This window comes from Sarcophilus harrisii, chromosome 5 (genome assembly GCF_902635505.1).
Source record: "Sarcophilus harrisii chromosome 5, mSarHar1.11, whole genome shotgun sequence".
Taxonomy (NCBI): domain Eukaryota; kingdom Metazoa; phylum Chordata; class Mammalia; order Dasyuromorphia; family Dasyuridae; genus Sarcophilus; species Sarcophilus harrisii.
The window spans coordinates 251,842,592-251,860,877 of NC_045430.1; the positions used below are offsets into that span (position 1 = coordinate 251,842,592).

At 40.3% G+C, this 18,286-nt stretch overlaps 1 protein-coding gene across 1 annotated transcript in view; it reads right to left on the reverse strand.

Moving 5' to 3' along the window:
* Positions 1 to 18,286, reverse strand: part of NEK11 (NIMA related kinase 11) — a 244,214-nt gene that overhangs the window by 81,611 nt on the left and 144,317 nt on the right. The window contains 1 exon segment of the mRNA XM_031940247.1: positions 4,684 to 4,886. Within this exon segment, the coding sequence (XP_031796107.1) occupies positions 4,684 to 4,886 (203 nt within the window).

An 18,286-nucleotide genomic window follows, 5' to 3' on the forward strand; every position in this document is an offset into this window, starting at 1 on the left:
AACAGTTCTCCCATTTTAATCCTGTGACCTGATTTCATGAGATGCTAAGCCCCTTGATTATCTGCATTGAGAATTCATGGAAAAGCTCATTTAAGGATGCTGAATGACCAGGGCTGCCCTGGAAGCTGAGGTCTTTTCTCTCAGAGTACTAAGGAAAGAGATTTTACGTACGGGTGGTGAAAAGAAACCCGAGACACATCTTTGCAAAGGTGAGCAGGAGACCAGCGGCACCAGGCTTTCCCAGTGCCACACCTGCCTGTGTTTGAATTATGAGACTCCATCTGTCCAAGGTTCACTGTCAATATCTGGCTCGCTGCAGCTGCCTTCATTTATAAGTGGCAGCATTCTTTGGAGCGGGCTGGGAAAGGGGAGGGGAGGCTCTGGACTGTGTGGTTGTTTGTCTGTCTGTTTTAACTGATGCTTTAGACTCTGACATTCTGCATGGGGGTTTAGAAGTTTAAAGGATGAGAAAGAAAATCAGAGATGAGGCTGATAAAGCTACATCCTAATGTAACTGGGAGAGCATGCTAAATGAGGCTTTTTTTTAAGAGCTGAAATCGTTTTGCCATTTCTATTTGCTAAGATCCATTCGACTCCAGGAGTTTGGAGAGCCTGCACAGGTCCTAATCAATCTCCTTTCCTCCAAAGTTTCCCTTATTCCTGACTTATTCCCTAGTTGTTGCTTTATACAATCTCAGTCCAGTGATTGAAAAGCAAATAATCAGAATACCTAAAATAAGAGGATTATTTCTCCTAAGAATGTGGGAGAAAAGTTTCATTTTCCAAAAGGATTCCCCTGGTATAAAGTACTGGACCTTTTTGTGTCCTTTCATTTTTGGCTTTGGGTTTCTAGTGCTTTGCACATAGTAGATACTTCAAAAATGCTGGTTGAGTGGAATTGATTGTGCTAATTATTCTTATGAAAAACCCAACTGAAAAAAATCTATTCTTACTGGGGAAGGAGAGGGCTTTGGTCTATAGTTGTATTTTCATTGGTTTGGGGTGCAAATGAACAATAGTTCTATAATGTAAAGGTCTCAGAGAGCTCTTTAAAGCACAGCTGGGACGTCTCAGAGACATGACCTGAACCCAGATCTTTGGATTTCAAGCATATGCCCTTTTCTCTACAAGACCACGCTGTTTTCCCTAAAATGTAATCCTACAGCTAATTCCCACAATCATCTGTATCCTAGTCCAAATACATAAAACTAGTAAGGGAGAGTCATACAAATATTCATTATAAAATATTTATATAGCACTTAAGGCTGGCATAAGTATTTTTTTTTTTTGCTGAGGAAATTGGGATCAAGTAACTTGCCCAGGGTCACACAACTAGGAAGTGTTAAGTGTCTGAGGCCAGATTTGAACTCGGGTCCTCCCGACTTCAGGGCTGGTGCTCTATCCACTGCTCCACTTAGCTGCCCCCCACTTAAGTATTTTATACAAATTATCTCCTTTGATCTTCACAATAACCCTGGGGGACAGGTGCTATTTTAATGTCCATTTTAGAAATAAGACCACTAAAACTTGTGCATCCCATGGACCTAATTTCTGAAGAAGGCTTTGAACTTAAGATCAATGTGCCCATACCATACCACCTAAGTGCCTAAGATTTTGCCACCTGGGGGAAGTGCAGAGAGAGACCATTTTTCCTAGCCCCTTCCTTGCCCCAATCCCACCCCCTTGCTGGGCTAGTCTGACAAAGCAGACACTATCCTGGGAGAAAAGGGAGGGGACATGGAGATGGAGTCACTCCTAAGAATATGGCTACTTACGGAGCACACAAGAAGCAGCTGTCCTAGTATACCCCATTCCTGTTCTTGGGCTTTGGTCTACCTTATATTTCCATCTGCACTGGGGACCTCTGGTCCTTGTTAATAAATAAATGCTAAATCTAAATCATTTTTAAAAAAACAGAATTGATATTCTGCTGTGAGTGTACTTGGAAATCATCTTTTCTCAATAAAAAATCAAGTTTCATTATATAACCTCCTCCTCTCTAGAAAAAATCACTGTGACTGACTTATCAGTATCCTTTGTGACCCACCAGGGGCAACAACATTAAACCACCCTTATCTTCTAACAGATGGGAAGGAACTAGAACAATACAGCAAATTAGTAGACTAGTACTTAACATGGAAGAGCAGAGCACCCCAGAAATACGCTATGGGGATGGAACTGACCAAGAACTAGTAAGAGTGCCAGGGGAGCGGGAAGGTGTCCTGAGCTTGGGAGAAGAACAGGAGCCTTCCTTCTCATTTGCTCTCTTTTGCTTTTTGGGGACTATGGGAAGATAGTTTACATTTTCCCCCCAGAAGTTAACCCTCTCTTGGAAGCTGGAATCAGCCCGATCTCTATTCCGGTAATGATAGAGACTTATATTTGCACAGATAGCCTTTTTACAGTTTACACAGGTTTTCCAGACATCTCATTTTCAAGCCCTATCATCCGAGCCTCCCTGCGTATTCTAGTTCTCCTTTCACAGATAATGCATTCAAAGGCATTAGGAGGATGGATGGATAATTATTGTTGTGACAAAGCAGTCATCCAATTACTAGCAGACACTGCAGTAAAAGACACAAATGACCTTTCAGGATTTAATGCAAAAATTGTTCATAGTTTCTTAAGCTGCGGAGATCACAGACTCCACCTGTCTATTTTTGCATCATTATTTCAAGCGCAGTATCATTGCCTGGTCCCTTTAACCCAGCTTGCAATGGTTCAACATAGAATATTGCAAAGTTTCTGGAAGAAGAGATACAGAACAGAAGTCAAGGGTTTTATTGTCAGTAACCATTTTGGACAAAGGTGCTTCAACTAGCCTTTTGTTCTTCATTTGCATGTTAATTAAAAAAGCATCTTGGGAGTTGAGGTGGACGTCATCACTCCAGCCTCCACACAGACCCTACAAGTTGTATTATGTTTGTTTGGGGGAGACAAGACAGAGTCTCCAAAATACATGTGGGAGGCGTAGGTTCAGAATCTAAGATTTGATGGGAATTTTCTATCCTAAATCAGACAACTGTTTGGGGCCGTGCACCTTGAGTCAGCACTAAAAAGGAAAATATATGAATCTAATCCTGAACTAGGGCACTCAAGCTTGCTTGTGTTAGCTCCCTGTGTGGCTGTGGTACATCACAGGGAAGTTATACATATATCACAGAGACTTCTTAGCCACTACCACTTCATAATAAGAAAAGCAATCAGAATGACTCTGGTGAAGATTGAGTATTTGTTGACTGCCATACGTCTGGTGCTGATTCAAGGTCTGTAGTCTCAGGCTTGGGGTTAAAAGATTATTTGCGAATCCCATTTAACCTCGACTATGAGTTTATATCCCCAAAAGCTATTTTAGAGAGCGTGTCATAAGCTTTACTACATCTTTACATCACATCAGCATGCACAAGGATTCATGAAGAAGTTAGTTGTGACACAGACTGGGATTTCCTCTGAGTTGAGAAAAAGAGAGAGACAGAGACAGAAAGAGACAGAGACAGAGAGAAAGAAATGGAAAGAAACAGACACAGACAGCAAGAGAGAAAGAGAGAGGAGAGAGAGACAGAGAATGGGAGACAGAGAGAGAGTAAGAGAGAGAAAGGGAGACAGACAGAGACAGAGAGAAACAGAAGAGACAGAGAAAAAGAGCCACAGAGAGAGAAATAGACAGAGACAGACACAGAAGAGATCCAGAGAGAGACGGTGAGAGAGAGAGAGAGAGAGAGAGAGAGAGAAGGAGAAGGAAGGAGGGAGGGAGGGAGGGAGAAAGAGAAAGAGAATTGGTGAAATGGACCTTGGGAATCCTTCATCACAACAAGAACAAACATTACAGTTCCAAATGCCCCACATAAACCAAGACACATTCATTACAGCACTAATTCCCAAATGGGTCACACCCCAAGGTTTGATGGCATTCCCCAAAACACATTTTTCTGGTGAACCTGGAACATTTGTTTCACTCAGGGAAGGAAAAGACAAACAGTACAATTGAATCAAATGTCAATTAGATGAAGAAAAACCATTTCAGTGAGAAGCTCTTCCCTGCCCACCCCTGACACTTGTCACCTTGGTGGTAACTATAAAAGTTGGACTCCAAAGGGGCTGGAGGGCTCTCTGAGATTCAGTGATCACTCATTTCAAAGGTCACATTATTCAAACAATTATAACGCTTTGAAAAGGGGTAGCTGTGTCACACAGTGGACACAACACTGGGCCTAGAGTTAGGAGGGGTTAACTTCAAATCCGGCCCCAGACCCTTCCTAGCTGTGTGACCCTGGGCACATCACTTCACCCTGTCTGCCTCAGGGTGTAAAATGAGCTGGAAAATGTCCCCATTTTTCAATGAGGAAACTCAGGCAGACAAATGACTTGCTCAGGGTAACACAGACCTGATCTGGTTTTAGGAGTCCCCGACTCCAGGTTCAGAGCTTGAACCACTCTGCCCACCCAGCTGCCTGTACTTTGGCGTCCCTGTGGAAAATATATTGGAGGGGCAGACACAGGCAACAGAAAACCAGCCAGAAGGGAGGGTGCTGGTTCAGGCTGGGATGAGGACGGCGTCTTCATCTTGCTTTGGGTGGGGCTCTTGTAAGTCATCCTCAGAGCTCTGTCATCTTTAGCTCTTGGGGGACTGATGGAAAACCTTGAGGCTTTGACTGTTGTCACCCTTCCACAGACATCACGTACCTGATGGCTGGTCTTGTAAGTGCTCTCTGCCACTTCTTCCTCCACCTCCTCTTCCACCTCCTCTTCCTCCTCTTCCTCCACCTCCTCCTCCTCTTCCTCCTCCTCTATCACCTCTTCTATTTGATCCTCATCACTCGCTTCGGAACAGGAGTCAAAGACATCCACATAATACTCTTCAGCTTCTAAAGGATCTTCCGGGATCTCTGAAACGAGATAGTCATGAAACAGTTGATGACAGTAACAGTGACAGGGAGCAGGACGGGGCTTTCCCCAGAAGTGTCTTAGAAATCTCCCTTTATATCAATGGTAAGAGTGTGAAGTCCAGGTGCCTACAAATAAAATCAAAAAGAGAGTGGGGTGCTTTGTCAGAACAGAGTCAACAAGGAAAGAGGAAATCCCAGGCTCAGCTTAAAACTGGGGCGAGAATGCCATGAAACAGTGATGTCCCTATTCAGTGTCTCTGCTTGAAATCAGGCAGGGAATACTTGCAGTGAGGGAGTCAGGAACCAGCTTCAGATGTGTGTTCTTGGGCAAGTAAATTCACTGCTGTCTGCCTCAGCTTCCTCAACTGTAAAAGGGGAGAACAATAACACCTGCCTCCTAGATCTATTCTGAGGATCAAGTAACACATAAGTAAACCTTAAAATACTACACAAAATGCTCAAAACTTAAATCACTATATCTATATACCTAGCTATTATTATAACCACTGGGGCTGCTAAGTAGTATGATGGAGAGAATACTAGGCCTAGAGTCAGGAAGAATTATCTCCCAGAGTTCAAATCTGGTCTCAGACACTTACTAGCTGTGTGATCCTGGGCAAGTCACTTAACTCTGCCTCTGTTTCCTCACCTATAAAAAGAGCTGGGAAAGGAAATGAATGCTGGCCCACTCCAGTATCTTTCCCAAGAAAACCCCAAAATGGAACACAATTGGATGATAACTATTATATTAACAAAATATATTCTCACATCAAGAACCACATAAGGGGATAATGTGCTGGGGAGTAAAATGCCCTTCCCCATCACCAAGAGCCCTTCTGAGCTTAGACGGCGTACCCAGCCACCAAAGCCAATCTTATAACACATACCCAAAGTCTGGTTCCAAATCTGTTCCCTTGCACTTCCTCTGCCAAGAGAGAAGACAAAGGAAATGCAGTCCTCTTTAAGTCTCTTTATCAAAATGTTTTCTTGGCCTGTGTACAGTCACTTGTTGCCTTAATGTTCACTTTTTCCATCAAGGGGAAAATGCTTTTTGATAAATAGCTTTAATTTTCTTTCCCCCTACAGTGAGCCTTATAACTGATGCATCAGGGCAGCACTCTGGGATTCCCACACACTTAGTAGGCAATGACGGAGTGTGTTTACCAAGGAATCCAATAATGACCGCCTCAGAGATTGCACCACCAATGTTCCAGAAGAGGGTTGCACAGAAAGAGAGGAGATTATGTACGATGTAGGTACTGGGGGAAAAGATTTCCATTTACTCCTTCATCAATTAAGACCCAAACAAATCCCTTCAGTTATGATATAAAAATACCAATTAAAATGCTTATAATTATTTTACTTATTTACTTTGTAATACTGTAATACTGAATTATTATATTATAATACCCTATTATGTATAATTGATACGGTTATTTAAGAAGATTTACATGTTTTTGCTAAATTTGTTATATTTATGCAACTTATGTTGCATCATTTATCATTAATATGACAATTATACGATGGAATCACGGGGATACCATAAAGAATTTAAATTGTAGGTCTCCTGAAGGGCAATGAAGAGATTCTCGGTGATCAACAATTGTGTTCAGTATATTATCTAAGAATTGCACAGTAGGAGTAGCATAAAAGCTATTAAAGAGATACATGACCAGAAAAAAGAGATTGTCCAGTCTGGTAGCAAGAGAACAAAGAAACAGATGGGCAGTCTACATGCTAGGCTTATAAAGCTTTTTCTTTTTTCTTTTTTTTTAATTAAAGCTTTTTATTTACAAAACATATGCATGGGTAATTTATAAAGCTTTTTCTTCTAAGTAGCTTGGAGATGATGAATATTATTAGCTGAGATGAAGACATCTATTAAAAATGATGTCTTTAAGTTTTTATGGATAAGTGTTTGTTACATAAGGGAATTGTGGACAACAATTTGGTTTATAATAATGGTCTGGGTTCTGGCCCAATTTAGTTTTCTGGTTGAGTTCTTCAGAGGTCTGTATCTGTAGCACTGGAGATTGTTTTGTGTCTGTCTATAAAATTTAGGGACCTTTTAATGCAGAATCCCAAACACTAAGTCTCATGAGGTTGACAGTAAGTGCATGCTCTATGATTTCTTTGCATAATCTACATTGATCCTTAAATCCAGTCTCCTTAAAAAAAAAATGACCTTCAGTAGTTTCTGGTGTCGATGGCCATGTTTTGAATTGCCATCCTAAACTTCTATTTCCTCAAATAAATCCCTGTCAATCACATAGTCAATATTTCTTTGCAAAATGCTGTTGATTAAGCTCATATGGACATTGCCCATGGAGGACCTTTTTATTCCATTCTTGGATCTTAATTGCTTCATGAGCTCCATCCAGAGGTAAGCCAGTTTCTGTGACATTGGACAAAACTACTCTGAGCTTATTTACATCCATATTTATATCAGTCTCTCTACCGCCCTTCAGATATAACCACTATAAGCTTCACTATTTTGTGTTAAACTGCTGTCTCTTCATTCCAGAAGCATTTTTGTAGGCTTTTGACCTCTTTGCCAAGTTCTCTAAGAATATTTATTCCTTTTCTTCCTCTGCCTTTGGCTGCCGACGGATCCTATATTTTTTGCATAGGTTTTTGTTAGGGCACTTTTAAAACCAGCTATGGGTCGTTTGAACAATTCCAAAAATAGACATTAATATTGCAGAAGTATTAACTGCTTTAAATATGGTCTTCCCATTAAGCTTTAATTTCAGGAAGCCAAAAAATCTCTTAATATCCTGTTACAGCATTTCAATTAATATCTTTATGCTTTCTGTATCTTGCCTGAAGGAGACCAAGTTATTTATGTCTTGTCATCATCTGTGAACACAATGCAACCCATGATTCAGGCCCCAAACCTTCTGCCTCTCTCTTTCCTGAGTATATCTTATGAATTTTACATTTATCAAGTCCTAATGACAACCTGCTATCAAGAAAGAAAGATTCCATTTGATGAAGGAGTTGGTGAATGTGAAACTATTGTTTTTGTTATTAAATAAAGGATAAAAAACAGTAGAAAGGTGTTTTGCCCAAGGTCATCCTGCAGTATTCCTGTACTCTGGTATATTTCCAGTAGTTCTGTGTGATTTCTAAAGAGGTTTTGGAAATACTTCCTCATTTTAAGGCAGACCGGGAAGATATCAGAAATTTGCCATTGATACAGCTGAGGATACCTCACTTAAATGATTAATTCTAAGCCAATAAACAGGACCAGCATGTGGGAGATCTCCTGTCTCTTGGTCTGAAGCTTTTCGTAGAACCAGATCTAGAACTTAGGTTTCCCTAAGGTAAGAGGATTTTTGATTAAAAAAAAAAAAAAAACTAGAAGAGACCTCAAAGAGAAATGAAGGCGACTAAACCATACTTAAGAATCCCTGTGGGCTGCATATTGACAAAGAAAACTACAAAATTAGCATATTATATTGGATTTTTATTTGTTTTGTTAAATATTTCCCAATGACATTCTCACTTGGCTCAGACTACTCTGAGATTATGGTTAGCATCATGGACTAATATAGTACATAGCTAATAATAATGTCAGAACTAATTAATATTTGCTGAGCATAGAGAACAAATGGCTTGCAGTATGGGAAATTCAAAAGATTAGTTTTATCTTTTATAAAAAAAAATTTTCCCTAGAAAAGCACTAACATCCAAGTTAATACTTTTGAAAAAGTGTTTTCCAAGTTCTATATAATAAAACAAAATCTTTAGACAGAAAAAAAAATACTGTATTTATGTTTTTTGCCTTGGGGGAAAAAACTGAAATTCTACAGCTGTTGAGATTTTTTTCCCTCTCTGTGCTCAGAGGGAAAGAATGGTGTGATTACATGGAAGTAGTCAGCAAAAAATGACAGTTCATAAGGAGAACAAGGGGTCAGAAACCAAGCCCTGTCACTGCTTAGCTAAAGGAGCCATTTTCCCCTACAAAATACGGATGATGGTGTTTAAGAAGATAATAGGAACTAAATTGTCAGGGAAGGCCCCAGAGCCTTGGATATGAACAACTAGGCACACTCTGAAGTGATTAAACCATGCTAGATGTAGTGGGAACTTGAAGTACCATCTCATCCCTTGCCTAATGTTATAGACAAGAAAACTGGGGTACTTAAGTTTATCTGGTCATTTTGAAGAGCCGGAAGAAATCTCAGAGGCCATCTCACCCAATCCCTTCATTTTACACATGGGGAAACTGAGGTCTTGCAAAGGGGTCAAGGAGGGATAGAGAAGCCTTCTTGACTGGGGACCTGACTGAAGTTTCCCAAATTCAGTCTGCTAAAGAATTTCACATCATTGCTAATGTGGATATAGTGTGGTAGCAGTAGAAAGAGGGCTGAATTTAGAGTTCTTGGCCTGGATTCAAATCCTGACTAGGCAACTTACTACTTGTGGGCACAGGAATTTGTCACTTCAATTTAATACATATTTATTAAGCATCTATTAATGTGCTAAACACTAGGGATATAAAAGGACACAAAGGACAGTCCTGCCCTCAAAGAGCTTACAATTGAATAGGGGAGACAATGTGCCTTGCAATATAGAAAGCAAGCTAAAACCAGGATAAATAGGGAAAAAATAAATAGGGAAGGCACCTGTGTGGGATCCCATTTTCCCACCTAAGAAGGGAAGTTTGGGATGGATGGTCTCTAAGGTCCCTTCCTCTTTGTGCTAATTAGAAAAGAGGAGACAAAGAGCAGGTTAGGTCATCTTGAAGAAATCCCACTTCCTCCATGGGACCTTCTCTAATCTCACTCCTTTCTGTCTAAAAAAATGCTAAATCTTTTGGGAGAACTTCTGCTAAATGCTTTGCATGTTGGAATCTGCATTACAGGTACAGGATCTTTTCCCTTTCCTCTCTTGCAAGATCCTTGGGGGCAGGGACTGTGGTTGATTTCATTATTGCATCCTGTGCACAGAGCTCTAGTTATATTAGAACTTTTTTGTTTCTTTTTTATTCATTCATTCATCAGTCATTAATTAAAGCACTTATTATGTGAAAAAAAATCATCTTGTGGAAACCATCAAGATTCACTTACCAGATCATATAAAACAGTCTTCAGAAATTCTAAGCTTCCAAATTATTTTTTCAAAGAAGATTGTCAGGGTTCATTTGACAAATAGGGAACAAATAGTGGCCAGTCCTTCCCAGGAAACTCAGCATTGATTTTAGCAAGAATTTTGCTTCAATAAGACTATTAACAAATTTCTCTAAACTCAGAGGGAGTTGGAGTGTTGGAATTGAGCCTGGATCCAGAGTTAAAAAGACTGAGGTTCACTTCTGGCCTCAGATTTTACATTCTTGTTATGAGAACCAAATGAGATCATCCGGAAAGGCATTTTGGAGATTTTGAAGCATTTTAATGTAAAAGTCATCATTAGTTGCAGCAACAGCATCACCATCCCAGGTTTAGAGCAAAATGATGACACCGATGGTGGCAATTTAGAAACACTAGTGACTGTGATGAAGTGAGTGTGAGGAATGACCCATTTTTGCATCCCCGAGGTAGGTGATCCCCAAGCTCTGGTCTCAGTACTTTGACTACACAGATTGGCAGCATAAGGTCCCTTGTTGGCAGGGACTGTGTTCTGGTTGCTTCATGACTGCCTCCAGCTGGCACCTCTGTAGAGTGCAGCTGCCAAGGAGAAATAAATGTTTCCAGGAGGCAGAGGGCTGGGATGATGGCCCCAGGGTTTACAAAGAAGAGAAATCCCATTTGGCTCACAAGGTGATCTTCCTACTAAGAAATAAGCAAACTGCTGAACGTGCTCTGATTTATATGAAATGCTGTTAATTAGGAAATGTAGCCAGGGAACAAGATGAGAGATGAGACCATGGATTCATGTTGCTTTAATAGCAATTTAAATTCTCTGGCAATGTAAGATGCTATTTACAAACTCACTCCTTGGCAGTGTGCTTGAAGGACAGGAATAGAGACTTATACTATTCTATGGAGTCGTTTTGTCTTAAGGCTTAGAGCTGAAAGTGATCTCAGAAGATCATCTGGTCTATGCATCTGCTCTTAGGAAATTCCCATTTTATAAGAGAAAATGCCTCCCGTGAGCAGAGTTTGGTCATGGTTCTTGAGGTGTCCTATTCTGGGTGCAGAACTGCCAATGGGCTTTGCTCCTCCTCTGCCTTTCCTTCTTGATTATTATTTGATTATTTGCCCTTTAAAGTTTTTTGCTGGGCTATTGGTAGAAAGCTGAGCTCATTTTTAAGGCATTTGTTAAATTGTGCAAAGCACTGTCCAAGGTGCTGGAAAATACAAAGTTTAGCTTAATATATATAGCCCATGTCCACAAGTGTGGAGATGCCCATGAGTGGATGATGCACTTTCTTTGCAATACACAGTCTTAAAGAATCGTCAAGAGCACTGCAGGATGAAATGTTTTGCCTTACATCACATGGCCAATATTTATTGAAGGTGGGATTTAAACCCAAATATTCCTGGCCCTGGGGCCAAATCTCTACCCAGTGCACCATATTGCTTCTCTTTATGATAGACAAGATAGTATTTCCATACAAGGAAAAATCAGAGCTTCTGAAGGTAAAGTCTCAAGTTCTCTGGAAGGCTAAGGGGAATTCTCAGGTGGTATGGGAGGATTTTTCTTTCTTATCCTGGAAAATCAATCATATCAAGATGATAACAGCCCAGTAGACACGGAGTGATATCCCATAGTCAAAAACCATCTGGAATATCATGGTCCATTATTTGGAGCCCTACACTGTGCAAGGGTCATTAATAGATTAGAATGAGTGACCAGAACAGTGAAGGGATTTGAAATCATGTCATTCTAGGACTGTTTGAAGGAAATGGAGATGTTTAGTTTGGAGAAGGAAGGCAGGAAACCTTCCAGGTAGTTGAAGTCCTGACATAAAGAAAAGGGTGTAGTTTGGTTTTCCTTGAAGTGAGAGGTCAGAACCAGGAATTCCACAAAGAAGTTATATCCAGGAAGTTTTCAGATCTGCATACGAAAGGAGTATTGGAGAAAATATGGCCAAATGCTGATGACACTTTTGGTATCTTACATGAGAACTTGTTGTCTTGAATATTAAAAAAAAATACGTAATTACTTAATTTAGTCCTACATAGAGAAAGGGTCATGAATATGTATTTTAGCTAAGGAAATTTTTTTCTTTTCACAGTCGCATGTGTGACTTCTGTAGGCTCAGCTAATCAGCATGGTTAATTTTAGCCCTGGTTTAGAAGGTTTATTTTGGAAAAGGTCACAGCACTAACTTATAGCTTATGGTTTGATAGAGGTGCGGCAGCTCGAGATGTGTAAAAATCAAGAAAATAGAGATTTCAACAGAAAAAGGCTGGATTTCTTGCTCCCATTTAAATAACATTTGTCTGGGGCTGCTTTAGCAGGCTGAAGGGATCTCTGAATGTCCAGGACATACACTTGTTGCTCCTATTTCAGTCATTCTTGAAGAGGACCAAGGACATTGTATACAAAAGGGGGCTGCAGAGACCTGAGAATGAGCTTTGGATGTGATGGTTTCTACTAGTTCAGCACTATGTGCTGAGAAGAAAAGGGACATTACAAAGATGCTTAGGTTTGACTGGTCCATCGGAAGCAGCATTAAGATGACCTGAATTTAAATCCTGCTGTTGTCACTTACTGACTATGAGGTTTAGGGGAAGTCACTTAACTTCAATGAGAGTCTATTATCTCCTCTGTAAAATCAGAGAGAGGAGGCACTGGTCCCATGAGAGCCACTTCTGAGGTTCCTTAATGCCCCAAATCTATCACATTAAGCTCATCCCTTGATATACCCGTGAGTGGAATCCAGAGCCATTCGTTCATTTTAAACAAAAATGCATTCTAGCAAACTTTAACCCCACCAGTTGGGAACTGAATCACTGCTTTTTTGATGACCTCATCAATACCTTATTGGAATGAATTCAAGGAAGTTTAGAGTCTTGGAATCTTGAAATTAAAACAGACCTTAGAGTGCTTATCTAGACTCTCTATGGATGAGTTTTAATTGGGCATCTGTACTGCTTCACTCACAAGGCCTGAGAAGAGACATCAAAAAGCCAGAAGGAAAGTTTCTCATTTATCACTGCCCCCACCTCCAAGACCTAAATTCAAATCCGGCCTCAGACACTGACTGGCTATGTGACCCTGTGCAAGTTGCTTAACCCATTTGTCTCACTTTACTCAAATGCAAAATAGATATAACAACGCCTACCTCCTTTATTTGTTGTGAAGATGCAATGAGATAATGTTTATAAAGTGCTTAATACTCAGCACATAAAAAGATGTTCAATAAATCAAATTCACAGGCTCTCTGAAATCTATTCATATAAGAGTCCACAGACCCCAGATCAAAAACCTCTGAACTCTAATAGATGGATTTTAAGATCCCTTATAGACCTAGGTATATGGTACTATGAAATCTTTCTCTCTCAAGGGAGTTTATCATGAAAATCATCATCATCATCATCCAAACTATCTACTGTCTGTTTGCAGTATCCGCTACTCTCCCAGTTTTCTTGCGTCATCCCAGAACTCCATATTTGCAGTGAGGCAGGATGGGGGAACACAACACTCTCTCCAACAGCAGGATGCTGCATCCTACTTCCTTTGTATTATTGCTCCAGGGATCGTGAAGGCTTCAATTTTCTCAGAACCACCTACGTTTTGTCAGTTCACAGCCTCAGTTCTAGACAACGGAAGAAACTGCAGGAAAAAAAAGGCCCCACATACCCCAAGCAAAGCTTCTGAAGATCCTTCAGTACACGGCAGCCCTGCCCAAGAATGTGGGAGCTCCATTCCCACACACTACATCAGTAGCAGAAAGCAGCCCCAAAGCATCCCTCAGTAAACATGTTTCACCAAGCCACAGGTACCCACGAATGTCGTGGATGGTGAAAATCAGTCTACTGCAGGGACTCCAATAGATTCTTTTTTCAGAAGAAGACACAGATGCAACGGCGACTTGCAAGGATGGAAAATAACTGTCTGGAGACAAAGGAGCTGGGCTTGCAGCCTGCTGTTCCCCCCTCCTCGCCCAGTCTGGTGTTTTGGCTAAAGCCAAGAACAGCAGAGCCACCGATTCCTGTGGTTCTTATATGCTTCCCCAAGCCCAGGGAGTCTCTCCAACATGGTAGAAACCTTCCTTGTTTCCTCTTAATGATACCAGAGTACAAGTGGCACCTGCTGCCCATGTGTGCCTTTCATTCTTGTTCCTGAGCAACCCTTCCTGTCCTAAGGTCCCTTGGGTATGTCCCTTCCTCCTCATCCTCAGTGTTCATCATCGCTTAGATGAGGTAGTCCATCATACACTTCTCCATAAATCATTCATGTTTAGTTCTTTGGGAAAAACTACTTGTATCCTATGCCTTATTGCCTTAAAATGCCAGTGCCAGTAGAACATTAGTGTGAAAAAGATGGGCCTTCACTTTTAGTGGAAACTAAAAAATTCTGTAATTTCCTAAAGGCAATCCAGGCTGCCTCCCCCCTCCTGTTCAACTGGGGGCCTGACCTTTTGTCCCAGATGTACTTAGGAATGGAAATGACATCAAGGGGTTCCATATCCAAATGCATGTTGAAATCTAGATCCTTACAATTTTAGACCAGCAATACACTTTTACTTGACTCTAAAAAGTCAAAAAAAAATTCTTAAAATGAGAACATTGTTCAATGAATCACTCCTAGAGAGAAGCTAAATGAAGTCAAAAGAAAGGATTACTCTGCCACTGATGCATTCCAGTTGTGAGTCATTCCATCCTATAAAGTCTGTGATAAGCATTGATCAAATTTCTCTAGTTTCCTTTGTTTATTCCCCATACTTTTTTGCATAATAAATTCTTGTTAAAATAATAAAAGAATTTCTGTAGATATTTGAATTCAAGGATTTTCTTGCTGGCTCACTTCTTGTGCATACCTACTATGGAATATTTCCCTCTCTACTTAAAATGTTCTTAAAAGAAACAAACAAAGCCAAAGCATGGTATTCAATAAGGTTAAACTGTTTATATCGCTATACAGGATGATGATACTTGTAACTCTTGAAAACTGTATCTCTATTGGGGCAGTTGGAAGGAGTCCTTATAAACAGAAACTATGGATTTAAAATAACAATAATGATAATAATCTTCCTAACTATCAACTTCCTAGCTTCCTAACTAACTTTTATAATCCCTAGCTTGGTGGAGAGATAGTGGCAATTACTTCCACCTCATCATCTTAATCATATTAGCAGACTACCGGCAAATATGTTTTCAATGACTCTCAGTAATGTACTCCATCCTTGAATGAGAGACAATTATATCTATATATTTTAAATCTTAGTTCAGAAACACATACTATTCTCAGATACCAACTTCTTTTAACTCTTTACTGCCTAAATCTGCATATATTTTCTGAAGCCCCTGCCTTTCACTCGCTTCTGCGGTAGAGTACAACCAGCATCCTACAGTTCTTTTCCCAACTTCATCATTACCTAAGCCTGGAATGACTCATCCTCCTCCCCTACACTTCACAAAATCCCTTCCTTTAAGATAATAGCTTAAGTGTTATCTTCTACATAAAACCTTTCTTAATTCCTCAACTGCTAATACCCTCCCTCTCAAACTACTTTGTACTTATATTCTCCTTTTATTTATTAATTTTTATATAGATTCCCAAATATTTTATCCTATTGACAGTAATTTTGAATGGAATTTCTCTTTGAATCTCTTGCTGTTGGATTTTGTTAGTGATATATAAAAATGCTGATGATTTATGTGGGTTTATTTTGTATCCTGCAGCTTTGCTAAAGTTGTTCTCCTTATATTTATTCTGTAGAAAGACCTTAGCTATTTTTCTATCAATTAGGAATGGTTTTAATTTCTTATATTTGTCTGCCTATTACCTAGAAAAGTAGGTAGCACACAGTAGGTACTTAATAAATGCTTGTTAACTGATTGTTAGTTGTCAATCAGTTAACATATATTATTAAATGCCTACTATGTGTCCAATTGAGCATTATGTCCTCAGTGCTTAGCTCTGGGAATACAAAGAAAGGTAAGACTCACAATGGAATTGGGGACAAGCCATATAGTTGGTGTGGGGGTAGGAGAGGGAGGATGCCCAGGGCAAGGGCATGATGAAGTCCAGGGGAGTGTAGACAATGAAGAGATGACTGACCCGGGTGCCATCCTTAAGTGAAGAATCTGGGAGCAGCTCTCTAATCACCACCCTTTGACCTGTTCAATGACAGGGAGGAAGGGACCCCAGCCTCCTCAGGGGAAATGTGTGAGTTTCAGAGCTGATGTGATCTTGTAGGATGAGGAGGATCAGGGAGACATGGATGCCAGAAAATATAGTCAGTGGGCAATGGTTGGCCCTCACTCTGCTTTCTGGGTTCCTTCCCACCCTTTGACAGTTGTTTCCTATATGGGTCATCAGAAGTAGGAAGTAGTTTTCAAGAGTGATGAATTTCTAGAGAGTCTCTATCAAGTACCAGATATGCCCCAGGTAATCAGCAGATCGCTCTTGATCAGGTGAGGTTGATAAATAGTTGTTATTCCACAACAGGAAGTCATCCAGGACCCTACTTGCTTCTTCTTTCTCTGTTATTGATAGTAACTGTGGATGTCCATTCTTTGGGAAACAAGAAGATGCTTCTTCTTCACAGGTTCTTGTTGCCCCTTTCCCTGGAATAGCTGATGTGTAACTCTACATGGTCAGGGGTCTTTCTTCCCTTCTTTCTCTGTGTCTTTTCCCAGGTCAGGATTCCCTTCTGTCTGTTTAAATTTCAGATTTTCTCTCTAAAGGAGAAAATTTTTAAGAACGTTCTCCCGGCTCATCCGGCTCATCATATTGTTGAGTTCACCAGTACTTTCATTTTCTCATCTAGCAGGGAGGCCATCCTGTAATTTGTACCTATGCAGTCATTACCCGTCATAATAGAAACACAAATTTAGCACATTCTCCTCAATTACCACAAAATTCACCTTGCTCTCTGTAACCTTCAGTCTTCTGTCATTCTTCTTGGGAGCTCTAAGGACTAACATTTTTTGGTAAACTATAATGATAATCTGCCCTCTTGTAAGAGCCCTGGGAGCAGAACTTCTGAGAAAAATATGAGGATATAGCAGACTTTCCACATTTTCTAAGGATCTAAAGCTAACTTGCTAAACTATCTTTAACTAGCAATTAGCAGATTTCTTCCATCCATTCAATGCAAACAGAAGTTGCCCTATAGCTACTATTTATAAAAAATTCTCAAGCAAAAGCCAGTTACTAGTCATTTTATAGCTCTTTTTTTTTCTTCTCCTACAGATGAGATTTCAGAAAAGCAAGCCAAAAAGAGCCCATTTTCAGAGAATTACACAGGCAATGTTTGTTTTCTCCTGTGGTAGATAAGAAAACATGTCCCCATAGGTAAAGTCTTCGGTAAACAATTAATCAATCAGTAAACAAACAAGGGCTTAGCCTCTCATCCAATTACACTAATGAGGAAAATGTTCAGGTTTCCTCATTATCAGTAACTTTCTGGCTTTGTTATATTAAGGTCATACATTGATTCTGTGCCTGAGCTGGGAATGAAATTCCCTGGCTCTTTATCCTTAAAGAATTGAGAATAGGAAGGAGATGGAGGGGTCAGAGTAGGGGGATCTAATTATAAGATTTGGTTTAATGGAGGAAACCATTAATGTCAAAGATGATCTAACTCCTAATAAAGGTGGGAGCTGAATCTGACTCAAGCAGCTTCCCAATGCCCCAGAAACAGTTTGGGGAACCACTTGGCCCTGTAATTTTACCCCAAAGCCCAGGAAAAGAAAGGCATTTCCAAGCCCTGCAACACTGCTGTTAGCCAGTGATCAGGGCCTGTTGTACCAGGCATAAAGTTACTTCCCATGTTAATTGGGTGCCAAGCATTCTGGGAACCTTTGGAACAATGTTTAACACAAATCCAGGTAGTATGATGACAGGAACCATCAGGTACAGGGCATGGAAACTCAGCGAGGAACAGAAAACCATTCCCTTTTGCTTCAGGAGAGCCAATTACTGAAAAGGTCATTGGATGACATAGGGAACAGCAGGGTTAGAACCGCATCATTCATTAAGGGAAACTGAACAAGCAATAAAAACTGAGGGAGAGGGGAAAAATTATTTTGAAAGTCAAGGTTCTAGTTTCCATTTTTGAACAACCAGAAGAAAGAGTCTTGCTCAATTCTGAATTAGATTCCCTTTCAGGTTCCCCCTTCTTGGAGGCTGGAGTGCTGTGCCATAGCAGCAAGCTTAATTGCACTCAAACAGTGGAAAATAGACAGCAGGCCAGGGTGCAACTCCTGTCTTGGTCACTTGTTACCTGTGCGGCCTTAGCCGCCATTTCTGTCCCTGGCCCTCAGTGTTAGATT